Below are 22,712 nucleotides of genomic sequence, written 5' to 3' on the forward strand. Positions count from 1 at the left end.
AAGTTCAAGGTTGTAACGTGACAATATGTGTGATCATTTAAGGGGTAGGAACATCTTTTTCCAAAGTTAGATATGTAATCTTACCAACAAAAGTGAAAGCATGTCAACTAGAAATCTTGAGGAGTATGACCATTGAATCAGACAACTTTGTTCAATCTTCCATTCTAGCAAGGGTATGTCTCTCCCTGTAGATATGGCAGTGGTTTCCGGTGTTTCGCACCAATACATGCTATATCTCGGATAGGTGTGGAAGGTTGAGCAAAGTATGGTTCAGGACTAAAGGCAACATACCTTATTGACAGATTTTTTTTTTTTTTTTCACATCTTCCTGGCTGGGATGTCACAAGCAAACAGATCTCTTTCGAAGGAGGAAAAAAAAAACCCTACTGTTGTTAATACTGGATCTCCCTCCCTCTGGATTTTCCTTATCACACACAAAATGTGCAGCACTGTTGACATATCATGGTGCTTTTCGTCAGACAGCTCTCAGATGGAAAGTTTTTTTTTTTTTTCCTCCCCCAGATCAAAAATGAAATGAACCATATTTTCTAAGCTATTTGATGTCACAAATCCAGCCATTCTTCACACGGATGTGATACGTGCCTTGTCCCAGCTGTCAAAGTTTTACCAATGGCAGAAATTTTTCGAGTCACAAATGAATGACAAAAGCGCACTGCAACAGCTCAGAAGAGATGCCGTTTGAAAAATAAAACCGCTTCAATAGTTAAACAACTGTGCCCATTGAGCGATGATCCTTTAAAGCTCGTGACAAACTGTTCTGACGCATGCTCCATTAGATAATCTTTGACTCATTTTGTTTCTATATTTATGTTTCAAGTCATTTCCCTGAGCTGAAAGAAAGGCAAATGTTGCTTAGGATCTGGCTTCCGCCAGAGAAAAAAAAAAAATTTAAAGAGAGATAATCTAAAAATTTAAAGACCATATTAAACGCAGTGCCAAGACATTTACTCAGCAGTGTCATTTATTATGCACAATTTATATTCATTTTTTTTTTTTATATGCATTTCCCCTTTCTACAGTAATCACTGCAAACAGACGAGTCACAGTGTTGGAGCACGGGTGTGTGTAACACTCAGATGTGAGCTGGTTTTACATTTGGTGTGGGAATATAATTTAGACTGTGAAGGCTCTGAACTGGTACTTCTATTTAGAACATAACCACTACAGTTTAAAGATATGGTGCAAGGTTAGGATTAGGAAAGTAGCATGCAATCTTAGCTTTAGTGGAAGTTTAAGTAAAAAGGATGAAATGTCTTGTGAAATGATAGGAGTATAAAAAATGCACTCTTTATTTCTCTGTCTTAGTATGGGTGTGCGTCGGGATAATGGATAAGGCAGGATCATTGTGAATTCTGAAGAGCTGAGCACGATTTCCGGCATAAATTATTCAAGTGTACAGCCTGTTTTTGTAATCGCTCCCCTATTGTCCGCTAAATGTCCCAAATCACCACACAGCCGACATGAAAGAGGAGCGAGTGCTCACTCAGCAGGAAATCACGAGATGTTCCTTCCTCCATAATGTACTGGGGCGGCAATTTAAGTTGGCGAGATGTACCAAACAGCTCAAACTTTAAAACCTCACATACTTATTTTACTTGTGATTCAGTTATTCTCCTAGGTGTTTGATCTGACATCAAGCAAATGATCAAAAAATAAAATTCAAGTCTTATAATGGCAGCATGAAAAGAATGAAGATTATCGGATTGAATTAAAGATTACCTCGAGTAAAACAGGACAACAGACTCAATCCACATTTAATCATTTTAACACAAAGCTCAAAAAAGTGTGTTGAAAAGTTATTCAAAATTAGTGCTAAACATAACTAATGGGGTTTATCTACTTAAACTGTCCCAGTGGGCTGATGCAAAATAGACACACACAAAAAAAAGACCAAATAACTAGTCAGAGATCCTGCTTGGTGCCACATCATTGCATTACTTAAAATAATCTAATATCTGATCCTCTCTCTGCTGTATTCGTAATTTGTCTAAACGCATGTAGCTCTGCGTATCACCATGAATCTACATACAGGCAGAAGAAATGGAGAGAACTATTTTAGTAGTTTCATTGAACTAATAGAAAAAAAACCAAGTAGTAAATCTACTAAAACATCAGTGACAACAGCTGCAAAATTATTTGCACAGAAATAACACATTGAATCACGTACTATCCATTTTAAAAAAGCAATATTTGAATTTTTTTTTCATAAATGGGTACTTCTGGGACTACAAAAATTGGCACATTATTGTCATTTTTTACTTGTAAATGTAATTTAGTATTTTGTTGTGTTTTTATTTTTTTCCTGGAAATGTAAGCCACAATAGACTGAGTGCATCATAATGCCCGAATCATTTGTCAGAGAGGGACTCGGCCACATCAATCCTCAGTTGTTCAATTTAGTCACATTTAATCAATCAGTCCCACGATCACTTTTAATCTTGTCTTTTTGTCACCCACTTTATTTTGCAGCTGGATTTTGTCCACAGACAGTCAACAATCGCATCATTTATTGTCTGGTTTACAGCAAACAAGAAGGCTGATGTGCTTTTCAGGAGAGTGGGAGTGGAGGGTGTCGGGGTGGGTTGGGCGCTCGTCTCCGAGAGCTGGACGGCTCCTGGTTAAGGAATCAATTTGACTGGACAGCCTTACAAATTGCATAAAGAGACAAACTTGTCCTTGGAGTGAGCAACAATTGATTGATAGCTCAACACACTCGCACCGTAAATCCTCCAGACGGCGAGGAGACAAATCAGTCGCCTGCGCCTGCTCCCCACCCTCCAGCACTATTTACCTACGTCCAGTATCTTTCTATTCACAGGAAAAATGCCACATGATTCAAATAGGATCAAAACAAACTCCAAATTCTTTTATGGGCCAACACAAAATACAAAAATGAAAGAGACAACATGGTTATCAGACACTATATATGCAAGTTTGAAGTAAGAATTGAGTGAAATATGTTGTGAAATACTTACAAAATTAAACGTATACAGATATAAATATTTGGTTGTTATCCTTTTTGCACACCATCATTGTCTTGTGATGTGTAAAAACGAAATAAGGCACACATTTTAGAGCCCAAAGTTAACAGCACATGAGAGATAACAACTTCTCTCAGGGGCTGTGTTGTGCTAAGAAAATGGCAGTCTTCCCCGAGGAGACCACACCACTGTTTGTTTCTGGCAACAAAAAAACACTAAAGGCATCTTCACAAAGAAGCCTGACTAATCAGAACTGATCTGCTCACATGTGCTGCTTTCCCCAAGGGAGAACGCTGTAAAAAAAAATTAAATAAATCAAAGAATAGGATAGGATAGCCAGAGACATAGCAGAACAAGGTTGGAAGTAAACATCCAGGGAGAAAAGAAATGGAAGCCGATACAAAACCCAACCAAATCACGGTTTGTGTTCAATTCCTGCACCACAAAAAACACACATGTGTGCAAGCTAACTTAATTATTGGAATGCAAAACGATTGCCTGAAGTAGAAATGAAATCAAGCAGTTTGAGAATAATCTAGCAGCGCTACTTAGGGAGAAAAAAAGATTAAAGTGTTTTTCTAAGCACAACAAGAGGGCAGAGTGCACAAATACTCTCCCTGCCTAATGAACACACGATGGCTGGGTGATACCGTGGTGCCTGGGGCTTGTGAGACTAAATGGTAAGACATGCTGAATTTTTGATGTGCTTTCAAAAGAATATTTGCAAGGTTCTGTCCAGGCTTCAGTGTTCTCACTCATCCACCAACTGCAGGTAAGCAAAATTAAATAAAATAACATTAAAAAAATCAGGAGACTGTTCACATTTCAATTCCACATATAAGGGAATTTTTCCCAAAATATGAAAGCAGATCAAAACAAAAAAGCTACAAAAACCTGCCCTATAATTCTTTTTTTGTTTGTTTGTTTTGTTTGGGGGGGGAGAGAGGGTTTGCCTAAACAAATGTTTACTCTCAAATCAGACAACAATCAATCAATCTTTACTTATAGAGGACAAGAAGAACAAAGGCATGACAGGAGGATATGAAAATCAAATCAACAGAAAAATCTACTGTACTAAGCAAGGCTAAAGACAAGACAAGGTGTACAGAAATGTGAAGCTAAGACAATGACTGAGAAAACAACTGTTTGATGATTAGAAGATTGGTTAGGAACAAAAACATCCTTCCCAATATCTTTTTACCTCTTTTAGGGGGGTCTAAGCCTTATTTAGCCTGTTTTTTCCCCCACCATATAAGCAGTTAATATCAAGACTCCCTCTATTGTGTTCATGTCTGTGTCCCTCCAATTTTCCCTTCATACAGAATAGGTTTAAATAATTAAGCAGCTTGTTGCCGTTAATAGCAGGAGAGCAAACTGGGGAGGACATATATCGGTGAAATAAAACAGAACAACCTGGCTGGCGGCATTTGAAAAGCATGCTGGCATTGTTGTAATGAGGTCTTCTCTCTGGAAATTCACCAGGAATTTCCTTCTGCTTAGGACCAAAAAAAAAAAGGCCACCTCTTCTCATTCTCGTAATTAAAGTGAGGCCTTTGGTGCTCCTTAAATGAACGCGCAACAATATTCTCTGTCGCTTTAATGAGATTGATAAAATGCTATGCGAGCTTTGGCTATTTATTCCTTTTTATGGCACAAATTGCAGAATAAAGGGCAAGAGTCGGATGAATGACAGACGAAGGACAGCTGCGGCATCGAGCCTCCATTAAATGATGCAAATGGCCAACCATGGCCCTAGCAGTTAATTAGCCAGAGAAGGCCTAATCACAGTTTCGGAGCTGTGGAGCTCCCCAGGTAGCACACTTAAGTAGAGAAGAGGAAACAAGCTAACTACTGGCTTTGGGCTACTTTGACCTGCGTGTGGAAAAAAAAAAATGCTAGTTTGGGAAATTGACTGAATAAGGGCATGTTTACCATATTTTTAATTAATAAAGTTAAGTGTGTGTGTGTGGCTACTGTTTTCCACTTTCCTCTTGTTGGAACCTAAATTGGGCCCAAAACTCATCCGAGGAGAGAAAGATGTTCAAAATGGCAAGTGGAGTTTTATTCTTTGTTAGAGGTAATAGTTGCCAGCAACACTCAGTACCATTAAAGTTGTGACAATGAACTACCACAAATATGATCTTATAATGGAAATCACTTTGCTCCTCTACTTAACGGAGACACAGTCTGCTTGTAAAAATGTTTTCTACTTCTACTGGAGCTTAAAAGGTCACAAAAGACATTTTCAAAACCAAAGAAAATTACACTTCACCTTTTCAACATACCATACCATACCATACCATACCATAGTTTTTTCAAACAATACAATATATTTGCTGCTTTAAAGTGTCCTATTTATTTAAAGTTTGCATTATTTATCAAGCTTCCTCAAAAAGGACAACCTCCACTACTTAACAAAAAAAACAACATTACATAAATTGCTCAGGCAGTTCAGACATATTTGGTGATAATCAGTGGCGGATTCTAATATGGGCAATATGTGCAAATGCCCAGGGCAGCATCCTGTGAGGGGCAACATGAGCCCCATACAGTATGTATGTATATTGTAATGTAGCAAGTGTATTCAAAGCAAGTTTTATATGTATAAAAAAGATATTATGACTGTTTGTTTGCCATTCTTTTCATTCCAATAACTGAAGGTATCCCATGATGGACTGGTGACCTGTCCAGGGTCTACCCCACCTCTCATTGACCTCATTGACTGGTGGAGATAGGCACCATCCACCCATCAGATGGAAGGATGGATGGAAGTCATAGTATTTTTATTCATCATGCTTTTGAAATATTATATCCCCATGCCTGACCTAAACACCAGAAATACTGTCTTCCAACATCAAACCAGTTATAGAAAAACAGTATTTTCGTTGTAGTTACAGAAAGGATGTTGCCACATTTCCTCTGTTATTTTAAGACAGCAAAGGGAATGCTCACACTGATGTAAACTCACAGTGAGATAAGACAATAAAGTGCCTTAAGCACCCAAAAGTAAACCATAGCAACTTCTGTATGCATATCAAGCGAGTGCCTGAAAATTAAAACCCATTATGTTATCTCCAAATCAGCTACCAAGTGCCTTTCACAGATGAGAAACTTTTAGAGAAAGGCAAAAATGAATGAAAGTCATGCTGTCCTGAGTGATGATGTGATGCTGTAAACAGGGAGGATTTTTTTCTAACAATTAAAGAGTGAGGGAATATTGATTTCCGATGGTGCTCCCCAGTGACTTGCTGGCTGTCACAATGTGGCCCGAGGTAAGGTGACCATGTCTCTGCTCAACGTGATAAACCATACATGTCATCAGGTATGGAGGACACGGTGTCCCCTTTCCATTCTTACTAAATGCATCTGCCATATTTATCCAAGGCAGGGATTGAAAATATGAGCTCCTTCATTTGGTAATGAAGTCACCAAGGAGTTGGTAAGAGGACACACATACAGTACTCACACAGATACACAGAGAGGCAAAAAATATAAGCGCTGTAAAGTTCAGTTACTCAGAAAGATAAAAATGATTGCGATTTTGCAGAATCTGTATCTTGCAGACAGTGAGGTCTTAGACTGTCCAGGTGTGTGAGATTTTGTCACACGGCCAAGCGTGCAATTTAATATATGCAATAGGAAGAAATTATGGCAACCTAAGAGGGAGGTCAACTCCAGTCTTACTCGAGTGATAAACAACAATATATCAAAGGGTTATAGCTGTCACTCAAGGAGATCCATCATGGGCCAACCCAAGGTGTCAAGCACCCTCAACTAGAAAAACACAAGATCCATTCAGATTAAATAAGTCTTTCAAATGAGCAGCAGTGGACTTATATTGATCGATTCCAAGTATAATTGACTTATTCTTGCGTTGTTTAAAGTGGAGTAATGGCTACATGTCAATGCTTTGATGCAATACAGCCTGCAGGCATTGTGAGTTATAGGCACAGCTTAGAAACAGAGAAGGTTGATGACATGCAGCAGAAATTAATTGTCCTCGTGGGGGTTTTTTTATAGTAGCTACAATGTGTTATTTTCGAAAGGAATGTTTTTCTTTTCTCTTAAGCTATAGCACATCGACAACATTATGTAATTGGTAAGAGATCGCTTTTTACATTTTTCAACTAAAAGTGGGAAGGGGCTCTACCCCTTAACACCAGATAATGACTGTCATACTGTCTCCAGAATCTCAGAAAACATTTAAATGTTACTGGACTAAGACAGAGATGGGAAAACAAAATTCACAAGGTAAGAATATTGTTACAACACTATTACTAATCAGCATATCATTTTTTTCTAACTGATTTTCTATCAACCCTGTCAATTGTTCTCAATTTAAGTTTGGTTATGTTTTTTTTTTTTCCATCATCCTGTTATATTAATGCCAAGGCCACATTGAACACCGTTTCAACCCAATACATAGAGTACCCCAACAAGTATGAGTATTCTGCACTTCCACCATCAGTTTCACTCTTAATGTACACAAGTCAGTCTTTTCATCGGTTAGCCATACAAAAAGTAGAAGGCGAAGGCTGTTTTTTTATATATATCTATATTTATATAGAAAACCTAGTTTACTAATTTGCACATAAATTAGAGAAGTTTTCTGTGCGCAGATTTAGATAAGTGTAATCAGAGGGTATTTTGATGCATATGAAAACTATCAACTTTCTTTGGTCTCCCAGCAACCATATGCTTAAGTTGGAGTTGTGTGAGTTTCTCCCCAACTGGAAATCCAAATTAACCTAGTATGATCTTCACATGCATTTAGATTAATTTTTTTAAGCAGTCTTCTTGCTGGCAGGACAGTGGCGACAGGCTCTTAATCTTGTGCTTGCCCAAAATAGCTGAACTACTCAACTGCACCGTTGATGCAGCCTAGAAAACCTCAAAGACCCAGAGTAAATCATTCAACATCTTTGTTGATATTTAATGCCATTGTGTCTTTGTTCAAGCAGGTACAACAGGGATAGATATAAATATTCAAAATTATGAACCAAACAGAGCAAAGATGTGTACGAATTTTTGTTATTTGAGAAAATTTAGCAAAGTAACCCCCAATCAGAGAAGAATAAATCACTGTCTGCCTAGCAACAGAACTGCATCAATTCTGATGGTTGTTAATCCTTCAAGTGACTTTCAAATAAAAAAGTCACTTGCACATTTGCAAGTCCTGCACATCTGAGTTTTAGTTCCTTTAATTCTTCAAAAATACGTTTTTAGATGGTATTTAGATACTAATTAATTTTTAATAGGACTTTCTGTTTTTATTTTAACCCGGGACACATGAAACATTAATTTTGTAATGTATAGGACTCTCCCTAAGGGCTTAGAACTTCGTAAAAGCTTCCCAGTGATGGAACTCCCTTCCTACTTGGAGTTTATAGCTGTTGCTAATTTGCAACTCCTGACCTCTAGTTTTTATGGTTGAGAATTTAGCCAAAGGGTTGGGCTTCTCATCTAATATTCCCACATTTCTCACTAGGCAGGTTGCCATGTTCTTTAGTCTAGACCAATCAATAGAAGCATTTGTTACTGAGGCATTAAGGACAAAGTCACAGAAGAGTAGTAGTCCATATCTGGAAACTGTCCTGCTGAGTGACACAGCGATTCACGGCTGTTCGGAATTACCTGTATATGCTAAAAAAAGAAATGTAGAAAATGGAAATACTAATTCATAATTTAATTCTGCTCCACAGATTTATGAGAAAATACAAGACAGTAAAAGGTCCCTAAAATGCCAAATCACTGTAGAGTGAAGGATCCCTCGCTGATGGAGAAATTCTGCCATTTTTATTATGCCAAGAGGTGGTCACAGAGTGGAGGAAAGGACACTGACGCATAGAATGCAAAATGACTTTTAATTATTCTTGGGAAAAGAGCAGAAGCCCTTGGCTTGTTTACCACTTTACAGGAAAGAGCTTCTGATTGCTTTGTAATTATCTCCTTGATAATGTAAAATTTACCCCCCACCCCCTTTTAGTCCACTCCTTTTCACAAAACAACATGCAAAAGTGATCAAGCATTCATTATTTAGCCCAAATGTTTTAACTTTCACTTGGGGGAGGTGGAGGGAGGGATAATAGATTATGGCTAATGAAGCAGCTCAAGCTGTAACACAAATAGGACGTTTTAGAGAAAGACACAGGCTTAGATATTCTGTGCTTGGATAATCAGTCTTTTTGTCTTACGATAAGCCGGCAGTCTAACCTTCACCCAAAGAGCGCATCATTTCCCCTCTGTGAGACTTAATGAGACATTAGCCATACTAACTAATGGTGGACGAGAAAGTGAAAGTGACTTTCCAGGTAAAGGCTGTTTGCCTGACCATAATCAGTCCCCAAGTGCAGCTAAAGAATGGAAACAACTCAGTATCCGTCTCAACAGCTTGCTGTGGCTTTTATGATGGGCCTCCCAGGGCCCATCAAAAGGCTTGTGATGTCTTAATTTCCCTCCAATAGAACAGGTAATCTGCTTTTGTTGTCAGTTTGTCTGCTGCGACACACCCTGTGCACATTTCCCAACAATTTAGCCTGTATTGTGTGCAGTGGGGAATGTTTGTTCATGTCAACTTAAACTTCACCCAACACAAACAAAACTGCAATGCTATTATAGTTCCTCACATATGTATTTACTCAGACTAAGCAATGAAATGTGAACATATGGATAGAGTTGTGCATAACTGTGAAGTGGAACGAAAATGATAAAGGAAAATTATTTTTTCTTTAGGGTTTTTGTTAACCCTCCCACGGTCTTAAGAGATCATTAAGAACCCACACATTTTTTAACCGTCCGGCACTGATCCTGTGTCTGTTTTTGCCAGGGTTTTTTGTGTGGTTTCGGAAATTGATGGTCTGATGAAACAGCTACTGTCCAAATGGGACATTTTCCACTCTCTTCCTGAGCATTGCGTTAAAACAGACATTTGTTGTGAATTGGTGCTATAATTAAACAGAACTTAATTGAAATAAAGGGCTATTATTTTGTAAAACATTTTTAAAACCTTGCATCGTTTTCCTTCTACTTCACGATTAACCAATGTTTTGTTTGGTCTGAAATATCATTCTTATAAAATATGTTACAAACACAAATGACAATGGAACAAATTCTGGTAAAGAAAGCTAAAGGGTAGGAATACTTTTGCAAAAGAACAGGAACCTAATTTCCATCAAAATAATGTTTGTCTGGCACTTATGGAACCATGGACTCATACGATAAAGCGATTCTTTAGAGCTGCACAGAGTGGTCTGGAGAGGTGGGACTGAAGACAGTGCCGGACGGATAAAGAAGGAAGTGACGAGGCCGTGTGAGAAGGGGCCCTGTTCCCCCCCACCGAGCCTCCCAGCTCAATTAGCTCAGCTCATCCCAGCTTTCTGCTGATGGGAAAAAAATAAAATAAAATCAGCAACACCACGCTCTACCATAGCGTCCTGGGAGTCCAGCCTGTTAGTAAGTGAGTTGTGTACATTATGTGTCTGTTCAAGCCACACATGCAGACATTACATCCGTGTATCAGAGAGAGAGAGATACACGGATCTCGAGTCTGTGTGGGCTGTCTCGGCTCCTCTTAGACTGGAGCCCCACAGTGCTCTCTGTATCAAACACCTGAACTAATTAGGCTGCACACGGAAAAAGAGATCCCCGAAGCCACTTCCTGTAATCTCATAAACAGACATCCAAAACATACAGAATATCAGCAGACATTGGACTCTTTTTTTTTTTTTACTCAAAAAGCCAAACTTTAGTGTTATCTTTTCAAGTCTTAAACTGAATTTTGTTTGGACTCTGTCTGCATTGATTCCTTTTCCAGGGGAAGTTTTGTTTGTGAAACCACCTAAACCTAAATTTTCAGACCAAAAACAGCTCAGAAAGTAAAGAGCTAATCTTGAGACAACCTGACAAAAAAACAACAATTTAAACTGGATTTTTATACACTTTTCTCCCACCAGCCTTGGCTTATAATTACTTATCTGAACTGGTGTAAAGTACCAATGAGATCCCGGTTTAACAAACCGTATTCCAACAAGATGATCCTCAAAAACACACAAACTGAAAACCTGCCATATCATACAACTAAGATCGTTCACTAGATCTGACATGCCTTATTTGTCCTTCACTATCCCCTTCTGTTATAGCCAAAACACAAAATGCATGTTCATATCGATACCAAGGAGAGGAGTGATCATTTCTTTAAAAGCATCAAACCTGTTGCACTCCTCAAACCATTACTGAACCAAAGGTGACTTTATTCCGATGAGAGACACTACACCCACGAGGATATACTGTTTTCATAAAAGGGAATATATAATCTGCAAAATTCCTTCGATGCATGGTACAAATTTAAATCTGCATGAATGGCAGACCACAGATTTTCCTGAAGGATATTGTCTAAACCACCATGCTGTCTTCATCGACTTCCCTTAGTCCTATAGTGCATCCATGTACCATGTTTGCTATAGGTTAGTGAGCCATCAGGCCATCCATGTGATTCATAAGACAAGGCTACCCTCCTCCATTGCTCCATGAACCAGCTCAGATGCACATGTGCCAGTTGCCCAGTGCATTCTTTTGTCGATCAAAATGTACATACTGACTGGTCTGCAGCTATGGAGATCCATAAGCCGTATGTGAGACTCTCTGAGAATTCAGACACCTTTCCATTTTTACCAGCATGACCTTTTTCACTAATTTAAGGTATAGTGGATCATTAATTGGATTGGACTACACAGATGAATTCTTGCTTCCAACATGCATCACGGACGTTTGTCTGCGGTTCATCGCTGTACCTCCTAATAGAAGCACCCCTTACAGACTCCGAACAACCTTTAAGAGAAGCAACTTTGGAGATTATCTGACCGAATCATCTGACCATCACAATTTGGTTCTTATTAAACGTTCCACTTCAACTTATCCATTCAACTTGCTTGGTTCCAATCAAATTTCAGGAGAAATTATTTACTTCGTTGTTATTTAGCTTACCTGTCATATCCTGTAGTAGCAAAGGACAAAAGTGGTAACAAGACATCAGTAGACACATTTGAGAAGAGTTCATATTTTAATAAAGTGAAGAATGAGAACATTCAAGGAAATAGGAAGCACTGATGAAGACGCACCGAGGACAACAGACGACCAAACAACTGTTTTCCTTCTTCCACTTTACTGTCGGTTGGCAAACAGCTTTCAGTGAGCACTACTGCCACCTTCTGAATTGGAGTGTGAAGCAGAATGTAAACCCTAACCCATATTGTATGTCCTATTGTAAAGTTCTGACTTTACAAGAAACTGAAAAAGTGCCTTTCATAAAATGTAATTAGAATTTAAACACAGTCAGAGGAGTGCAGTCCTTATGCAAAAGGGTCCAAAACCAAATTGTTATCAGAGCATTCATGTTCTACAAATTGCAAAAGCAATGCAACTCACCTGCATTTGAGGTAAATTTATTTACAGATTGTAAATAAAATATTCATGTGACATCTGGATGTGCTTTTAAGATGTCCGAAAGGAAAAAGAAAAACAGACCAAGGTCTGAATGAGGCAGTTCAATGCAAGATGGACCCTCTGGGGTTCCTCTCTTTTTTTTTTTTTTTTTAAGACAAGTTTGAGACAAGGATCTCATTGCTGAGAGAAAACAGAAGAACTCTGTTGGTGACTGAAAATGCATGGTAAGCACAACTCAAGGCCAAAATAACAAAAATCCCTAGAAGTATACCTTAGACTATTATTTTTAAAACTTTATTACACACAGACTCCTCTAAAAGAAATTTGCACACCTCAGTCTGCTTCAAAATCCAGTCAACGCTGCAGCAGTGTGCCAACTTATGAGCTACACAAACAAAGTAAACACACTGATGATGTCTGTGATAACATCCTTGGCAAAATGAAAGAATGAAGGTCAGTAATTGGGAGACGGCAAGCGCACAGTGTTTGATTTGTTTTTTTGTTTTTTTTTGCTCCTGGCAGGGGTCCAGGTGGGCGCATGCGGCAGGCTCCAGGGCAGTGTAGGAGCACGTCTGTGCAGAGGTTAAGAAAAGCAATTAATCGACAGCAGAGATAATCAAAGGAACCTCCCCCTCCAGACACCTTGGCGTGTAGGAGAGGCAGGAAAAGAGCGAGCAGAGGAACGGAGCGAGACAGGCGGAGAGAAGATGATGGGGAAAATACTTGTTTACAGGCGCTGCTGGTACGATCAAAAAGAAGTGGGGTTCAGCGCCGCCACCGGGGCCCCTCCGTTTCAGGTGGAATTGATAACACTTCAGATGTACAATTCGGTGTTTGCGAGAGTGCTTTTACCTCCCGGTGAGAAGGCAAGGAGTTTTCACAGTCTAAGCTGCACTTCCTTTCATCTCTGATTTTTGTGAAGTACCAACAGATTGTCAATGGTGAGGAAGACATTTTCCCACACATAATCAAAGAATGCAGACTGGTGTGCCTATGCTTCCCCGCAAGGAGATGCTGGTTTCAGACTGAACGGTGCAAATGGAGCTAAAAAAGAAAAAAAAAATGATTATGATCTCTGCTAACTCAACTTGTGATTACATTAATTAAGCTGTGAAAACAAGTCCCTAACAGAAACCCAGTTAAAGTGGAGAGCATCAAACACTCTGGTTTCTCTCCTTTTCCCAACGAGCAGTAAACAGACATAAGTCGTTTCACAACAGCAGCATTTTTTAGGAAATTAGAAGATATTCTCCATGGCCCCACAAGGCATGAAGCTTGTTGCTCCCTCTGCTGGTTCAAGGCTCCCTTTGGGGATGAAATCTTACTGATAATCTCTGTTATGCAGCATCTTGCAACTTTCTTATGATACATGCCACACTGTTCAGATTTTGAATTGTAAATACTGCTGAAAACCATGCATCATTTGCCTTCCACTCCTCACACGCGCTACTTTCTGTGCATCTTTGCGGGTATTTTATGATGAATATGTATGTAAGCTTAAACAAACACCAGTTAAGAATATACAAAAGCCTAATTGATTGTTGTGAAGTACGTCAAAATCCTGCAGAAGCTCGTACAGATGCTGAGCGGGTCAAGTGACGGAGCTCCTGCAAAGTCTTGATTAGATAATTTTCCATCCATATCTCGGCAATATGCTACAAAAGGAACAACGAGCTTCTCATTACACCGCTGACAGGCTCGGCATCTGTGGAATTGCTGTCAGGAGCAAGATGTTCAGAAGAAGCAAACTTGTTGATTAAAAACAAGCAAACATCACAGATACCTTGACTTGGAAATCAGGTGCAATTCTTGGAGAAGGGGGAGTTATGATGGAAATATGAGTTTCTGCTATTTTTCTGGTCACACTTAAATGCTTCATGTTATAGGTCTCAACAATGACAGCAGGGTGCTTATTTTACCTCCAGTTATGCTAATGTTACAACTTTTTATTTATTCATAAACAGAGGTGCTAAAAGTGTGGCATGTGGTCCATTTCAGGCCCTTGGGGAGATTTTGCAAAAAGAATGGTACAAATTTTGTGATTGATGCAAATAGACGCCTATTAAAATATTTTTCAGGATAAAAAGTTTATTTCAAAATGTATAATCTTAAAATGTAAAGTGTTAAGTGCGACACAAAGTTTTTATCATTTTATAATCATAATAATTTTGTTTTTCTTTCATTCTAGCTTGATAGCAAGTAGGACCACAAACAGTGACTTTTACCCAAATGCAAACTTGAGGACACACACTTATTAAACATGATTTGATACAGTGAGTGGCCTATGTGCTTTTGTTGTTGATAAGCATGCATTAAATATTTTTTTAAACAACAAAACAGAAAACAATCCACCACTCAATATAAGGAAGACCAATGGCTCCATTCCAAATCTACATCCAACGTGAGAAATTAAAATGTATTTTTCAGACATTAAAATGTTGCATGTTTCATTTATTTTTGAATTGGTAAAAAAAATAAATAAAAGACCTATAAAATAAAAAATGTAAGACAAAGGGTTCAGTAGATTTCCATTAATTTACTTTCATACACATCTGACTGACAGCACAGATACGGTAACTATGAGTGCTAAAAACTAAACATTAGTGGTTTTACAAGTGCAAACTTTTAAAACTGTTGTACATATTAAATCTGGACACTATTACAGACATGAAGCACACTTAGAAATATCCACGTTGAAGGCAACCCTTGAAGTTTTGAAGTTCTAGAATTGGGCCTCAGAATAGTTGTGCAGAAAAGTCATTATAGGATTAATGTTACAGAAATCTCCTTCTGCTTACTGTCTGAGATTTATAAGTCACTCCCTGCTCCTCAAAATAAGACATGACATTTAAACACCCTAGGAGACAAGTGGCTGTACTCAGAAGAGCTCTGCTGACGCTCCTTTCCACATGCTGCACCAAAACCTACCCTGAATTGGCTAAAGAACCAATCTACATGCAGAAAGTGCTCACTTCTTTTTTTACCATCTTCAACATTTTTTGTTGTCTTTCTGTCAGCAACTCACTTATTGAGAGAAAGTTGTGAGAACAATTTAGTCCGTCTACCAGCAGAAAAATAGATTAAGTGCCTCCGAGGCTCATATTTCTGACCATTTGGATTGGCTTTCTCCTCTCCGTCCTGCAGGTACAATCCGATATCATTCTCAAGAAAGAAATAAAAAAGAAAGTGTTCTTTAAAAGTGTTCCTATTGCCAGTATTCCCACAGGATCAGCCTGCACCAGTAAACTGTGGCCAGCCGGACTGCAGCAGTCCTTTTCTGCTCCGGCTCTAAGTTCATGTTGACCATAAAGTCAGCCCCTGTCAGCTGAAGTCACACCTGAATGCACTTATTGACATAAACCTTAACTACCAGAGGCTAATTCAACAAGCAAAACATATTAAAGGGACTGCTGACCTTGTTTTGGAAGCTGCAGGGTAAACCCAAGGCAGTTCTGCATTTTATCTGACAAAGAAAAAAAAAAAGAAAAAAAAGGCATGACCATATACACGTCCAGTAATTTATCATAAGGTATAGGCTATTTTGAAACTGCACACTTATCAGAGCAGATTGTGTGTGGAGTACATGTAGTCCTAGTCTGTGCATGTGGGGCAGAAAGAGCTGCATCTAGTTAGTTAGGTCAGCTAATCAAAAAGATTAGCTAAATAGTGGAGAACAGAGTGCATAGAAGATGACATGAAGCGCAAAGTCCCACCCATCTCTGCTAAAAACTGAAATGAAGCAGAAAGTCCTGCAGCCTAAAGCATCGGATTCAAGGTCAAACTCCAGCAGGAATTTGTAGGAAAACAAAAGGATGTTCCAGGATAGGGTTTTTACATTTCAAATTTCCATTCAAAGTTCTTCTGACTGATAATTTGTTAATTTTGTCTGTGCAGTACATAAATGATCTTCCCTTCATGAGCACATTTTTGAAAACGTACTTCACATAAAGTATTCATAATTCCTTTCAAGCAACTTTGCCTCCAAGGAGTAGTTTTGTCTTGCAATCTCTAATAGTGTCTTTGACTATGAAAGTTTTTCTTTGAATGTGTTTTGGCCGAATTTATGAACTGCTCAGGAATAAAATACACCCAAACTTAACAAATTACCGACAACTGAGCAAAGAACATGTCTTAAATTGGATTTTTAGGTTCTTTGTTCATCAGCAGTTTGTTACTGAGACATAATTTGTTTGCCTTTATAATTATCCAAAACAATAGTCAACAGAGCCGCAGGTACACTGGAATGGTGTAGATAGAAGCAGATTTATGAGCAAAAATGACACAGACCAAGTCTGAACCTAAAGCCAAATAAGAACCTGCATAAGATCTATAAAAGAGTTTAAAGATCCATCCGATACTACGCTGTTTTCCAAACTAACATCCATCTCAACAAATAGGAGAATTTTCTGTGAATAATGTGGAGCTTTGTTCCACAGAAAACTCTGTCATTACTGAACCAGTGCAAATCTTGTAGATTCTATTATTGATGCCGATTCTCAAAGAGCATCAGCTTTAGCAAAGCATCTGAAAAATGTGTGCTTTCTCAAACACAGTTTCTCACAATCAAAAGAGAGGAAAACTGTGGAAAAATCTGTACTTCAGAGTCTGATGTAGCTTCGGCTAGATGAAGTGGAGTTGTGGATCAGTGTGTTAATAAACTGACTTTCCTTCAAATCTCCATAGTAGGACCCCAGAGACAACTAATCGTTGCAAACTTTTTTTCTTTAAACCCTTCCTATTCTCATAAATGTTTTTATCCCTCTCCCGCTGAAAAGTGAGCTTCCTTTCCGACCATTCAGGCTACTGAGTCATTACACAGAAAAAAAAAGTGACTCACATGGATCAAATACTGCACATAAGAGCGCACACAAAGGAGCTTTCATTTAGTCGAGCCACTGAGTGTGCAGTAATGTAACTGGAGCCTTGCTGTAGGCAGCAGCAGACACATGAAAACATATATTAGTTCTTACTGCTTCTGAGAGCATGCTGAGCAACCTGCAGCTCTTTCTTTCTCTCGTTCTCTTTCTCTTTTTTTTTTTTTTCTAAACGTTTTGAATGACAAGAGTTCATCGGTCGGAGCCAGACTTCCTACTGCTGGCATGCATTTTGTTGAGGCAAAGCGAATATATTGCCTTTGAAGAGCGTCCAGAGTCTGGGCAGAGGGGTTGTGGCCTGGAAGTCCAGAGAAAAGAAAAAGACGTGCAAAAAATGTGTGATGAAACTTTCAGCACCACGGACAGCAGCCCTCAAGAAGCCACGGCAAAGGGAGCGGCGGATGTGTGCAGAGACAGGAGAGTTCACTGAAAAGTGAATAAGTTTGGGTCATAATTAAGCAAAGGCAGCCTCCTCCCGAAGCCCTTTTGCATGCCGGCCACCGTCATGTCGCCGCTGTTGAAAATAGATGAGCAGAGACACGCTCATATGCAGGCATGCACCCTCCTTAGGCAGGATCCAGCGTTTTCCACAGTTCCTCCTTGTCTTTACCCGGCGCTCAAGCATGAGTGGATAATCTGGCCACAAGGACAGGCTGTGTCAACATTTCCCTTTTGCTTCCTTATTTATTTACTCCACCCATCATAAAAGTTGCAGAGTTCAAGAGGATCTTAGATCTTGGAGCGAACTGGCAGAGCAGATGACCTGCTTCCAATGGGCCTCATTTCCCTCCTTAATAAAAAGACAATTTAGAGACAGAGCATATAAAGTATGCAACTACTGTTGATTTGGGAGAAAAATAATCACACTTTAAGAGCATAACCACAGATGACTGCCAGAATGTAAATATCACCAAGCTTATGTGGTTTGCTACTACTACTACATTTAATTCAAATTCTGCAGTTCATATTTCATTATACAAAGAATTATATATTTCAAATGCTTGTTTATATTAAAAATATCTCTGTTTTATAGACAACAAAACCAAAACTTCAGACTCCCTGAAAAATAGGTTACATTAAAAATTACACAGTTATTGACCCTTTTTTTACAAGGAGGATAAGCTATAAAAGTTGATTGCAAAAGAAGCTTCCTGCTCACATAGTGCTCTATCCAAGAATATTAATGGTGAGGTTAGTGGAAGGAGAAATTGCAGTAGGAAAGGGAGCATGATGAACAGGGATAACTGCAGGCTTGAGAAGATTTTGAAGTCCTTTTTTTGTTTTTTTCCCTCCAGGGGGTCTTTTATGGGCTCTAGTGTCCCTTATATGACAGTAGGCTGACAGGAAAGAGGGAGAGAGAGGGGGGACGACATGGGGCAAATGTCGCCGGGTCCGGGAATCGAACCCGTGACGGCCGCGTCGAGGACTCAAGGCCTCCAAACGTGGGTAGCGCTATCCCCTACGCCACCACAGCACACCCCTTGAAGTCCTTTTAAAGTTTTGAGGGACATTCAGTCTGTACTACAAAAGAGACGCTAGATATAATGTATCCCAGATATGATCTACCAGATCTGAGCCACTCCTGAACCAGAGACAATTACAAAACCATCTTACAGTTACCTATAAAGTATTCATCGTGCTTCACTTTTTCTACGTTTTATGTTATGTAGTTTTTCAAATTTGGAAAATCCAAATTTGAAATTTCCTCAAACATACAAACGCCCCATTATGACAATGTTGAAAAAGGTTTTTTTTGAGGTTATTCCAAATTTATTATAAATAGAAAACCAAGAAATCGCACTTACATGAGAATTGGCAGCTTTTGCTTAATATTTTGTTAGCTAAGTTTGGGAGCGATTAAATCGTGAAGTCATGTTGGATATGATGCCAGAAACTCAGCTCACCTATCTGTAAGCGGTTTGTCCCTTTTTTCTTTGCAGTTCTTGATCTCCATCAGGTGGTGTTTACACTCTGACCCGCTGCCAACTGTGGAACCTTAGGTACACCTTTCCAAATGAAGTCCATTCAGCTGAATTTGCCACAACTGATCTCCAATTAAGCTGTAGAAATCAGTGTAAACAATTCCATTTTGAGCTTTATTTTATTTCATACAATATAATTAAGACCAAGGCTCAAACATAACAAAATGTGGAAAAAGTGAAGAGCTGAGAATATTTTCCAGATGTACTGCATATAGCAATTCTAACCATCACAATAAACTTAATTTGGTGTTTTCATTAGATGTAAGTAATAGTCAAAATTGGCAGGAAGAAACACTTGAAGTCTATCAGTATATGTGCAAAAATCTGTGCAATACAGGAGCTTTACTTGCCAAATGGACGTACTGAAATAATTTTACTTTTTGATGATATGTAAATCATTTAGATACAGATTTACATTTCTTTAGTGACATTTTGACTCTTATACTTGATTTAAACATCTGGTTTTCTCTTCACAACAATCCAAGCTTCAAAAATATTCTCTAGCCGGCAGCATAACGAAAGTTAATGATTCCGTTTATGATTTCCAACTGAAAATGGCTACATTCACAATCATTAAAGCTGATTTATGAACTTTTTCTCGCCATTCACTTACAAATTGAAGACATTCATAATTTGAGCTGGGATTAAAGCACATTCGGTTCTGTAAAATGTTCAGCTTCTGGATTGATGTGCTAAAAGCAATTTTGCAGCAGAAATTGCTGGAGCTTTAATTGTTGAACATTTACAAAAAAAATATGCCTTTCCCAATGACTGTGATTTTGAGACATGCTTCTGTGGGGTTTTTGTTTCCCTTTTGCCTGAATAACTACTGCATTATGTCCCTCAGCGCAGCAAATCAGGCGCTCTGCCTTTTTTAAAAGGGTCTAATCCTCTTTAATTTGTGATTACTCGTAATTCAAATGGCAGCCCACTAAAGCATGGGAAAGTGATTGTTTAAGTGTCCTCCTCCGCTTCGGGTTTTTTTGCAACCTTAACGCCTGATCACAGTGGAATGTGAACATATCGTATGTATATCCTGAGCTCTCATGGTGGCATTCAAGTAAATTACCATAGAAATTGCTGTAGAGAATATTTTGGCATCAATCATTGAGCGTAAATTGCTAAATAGCTGGGAGCCCTCTTAGCATTCGGAGGGTGATTTCGCTAGCTTTCTTGTGTCAGATGATTTCAGCCACTCTGACAAATTAGAATAAGGGATTTCATGTAGCACACAATAAGTGTGGTTTTTTTTGCTTTTATAGGACAGAAATGACTGAGCTCAAGGAATGAATTAAGTGATTATCTCCAAACAGCAGCTTTTTTTGGAATTAAAACATGACAAAATTCAGCAAATACTTAAAAACTTAAAAATTACTTTGATACATCATTTATCAAATAGAATAGGAAGAACATATATAGGAAATATGTTAAATGTACATTTGGTTACACATGTCATTACTCACAATGTTGTTTTTTATTTAGAAAAAGTAAAAATATTTATTCCAGTCTTGGTGTGTTTTTCTTTTTTTATTCGCCAGCCTTCTTAATATAAAACAGTGGGTGAGGCTAACACTGCACTTGGCACAATAATATTAGTCTAAAGTTGATTTTCTGTCCAGATCAATCAATCAGATATATATTTGTTTGACATGCCATGAAGATAGTTGGATTTATTTTATGGTGTCCAACACCATATAGTGAAAAAAGTTCCCAAATTCAATTCAATATATTGATAAATACATCATTAAATAATTACATTAAGAGATATTTTACAAATACATACATATTTCAATCAAAAATGTATTTATTTTTTCTCCAGTTTAAATTATTTCATGATGCACTGGAAAACAGCACATTTTTGATTCTCATTTATTTATTATAGATATTAAATATAAAAGTGTTGACAAATGTATTTATATCTAACTTAATTTTAACTATGCCACGTTTAATAAATATTTGAGATATTTCTTATACTTTTGGCACTTTTGACACCCCATACATGGATCCATGTGACAAACTTTACCACAAAGTCACTTCCTGAAGTTTCAGTATTCAGATTTCACACACTTACCTGAAAACTTGGAAATGCAGAAAGTACCACAGTGCATATATTAACAAGGTACGATCCCTTTCAGTTTCTTTGTGCGGATACTGTTTATTCTGACTATATTGCCGGTTACTATTAATTTTGAGAACTTAGGAAGTTGTAAAAGGCAATATTCCAGGTTAAAAGAACTACAAAGCAACACAAATAAAGTTTGTAAACTTGCACCTGCTTATTCCTCGCTTTAAAAAAACACTTGTTTTCATAGCAGCTCGTTGGCGACAGACAGCTCATTTAACCGAGACGTGAAGGAGAAAGTTCCGCCCTACCTGCTCGTAGCAAGTCTCCCAGGTGAGGTTCAGAAGGCAGGAGGAGAACAGCTCATCTTCGGTCCGACCATAACCGTCCATGGTGAGCCAGCCAGCCAGCCAGCCGCCTCTGTCGGAGGAGGGAGTCGGAGGAGATTCTTGGTTTTTGCTCTAAGTAAGTCTTCCCTCGACGAGTGCCTCTTCTGCTCTTGCTCTCAGCTCGGTTCAGCTGTGTGGACGATATCAGTCGAACAGCGGCGGTATGCAGGCTGCTGCTTCTTTGGTCACGTGGTTTGTTCTCTCCCCAAAAACAGAGGTAGGATGCGTTTGGGTGCGGTCCCCTCCCCTCAAAAACACATCCTCCTTCAGGTGTCAGCCAAGGGTCAAGGCTGCTCTCAACATTATGAAATCTGCTTTTGTTTCATAAACTTTTAGCTTTGCGGATTTGCTGCTCCAGATGAAAATTAGAGGGAGAAAACATACCCAATGGATTTGATTTTCTCTTAATTGGCTCCCTGGTTGATCCTAAATACATTTCCATTTTCTCAATGTTTTTAAACATTCAAGTTCCAGCTACTGCAAAACGATTCTTACAAGGATTTAGAGTAAGTTTTAGTACCACATGACTTAGTGTTTGGGACTATGCTCTTAAATGTACATCTAAACAACTCAATGTCGTTATTAACATAATTTGTTTAAATAATTTACAGTTGTAACAGTCGTCATATAATTTATACACATTGTTATACTTTAAGAGTTAATAGAGATGAGGCTGCTGATTATACTTTTTATTTACCGTCAGATTTTACATTTATTTCGGACATATTCTATAAATATTGTTGCATTCATTGGGTATTTCTCCTCTTACAAACCATAAATGATTACCTCTTTGCGGTCAATCAAAACAATTGCAAAATACAAAATCTTTGGCTAGTAACATACCAAATTATTTAAACAAAATAAAAGACATACCAAAATGATCATGTGGGACCTGACAGGAATGTGTACTTAGAGTATTTTCTTTTCCCTCCTTGAAGGTGACAAAAGGTACAAAAATTCAA

The 22,712-nt window shown here is 38.4% G+C and overlaps 1 protein-coding gene across 4 annotated transcripts in view; it reads right to left on the reverse strand.

Moving 5' to 3' along the window:
- The window catches only part of ppargc1a (peroxisome proliferator-activated receptor gamma, coactivator 1 alpha), a 310,153-nt gene extending 288,171 nt beyond the window's left edge, over positions 1–21,982 (reverse strand). The window contains exon 1 of one of the 4 annotated variants that reach the window (XM_044097170.1): positions 21,673–21,982. In XM_044097170.1, coding sequence (XP_043953105.1) covers positions 21,673–21,753 — 81 coding nt within the window. In that variant the 5' untranslated portion in view covers positions 21,754–21,982. The remainder of the gene's footprint in view (positions 1–21,672) is intronic. The other 3 variants (XM_044097169.1, XM_044097176.1, XM_044097175.1) reach the window with 3 other exon arrangements.
- Positions 21,983–22,712: the final 730 nt, after the last annotated feature.

This window comes from Gambusia affinis, linkage group LG18 (genome assembly GCF_019740435.1).
Source record: "Gambusia affinis linkage group LG18, SWU_Gaff_1.0, whole genome shotgun sequence".
Classification (NCBI taxonomy): Eukaryota; Metazoa; Chordata; class Actinopteri; order Cyprinodontiformes; family Poeciliidae; genus Gambusia; species Gambusia affinis.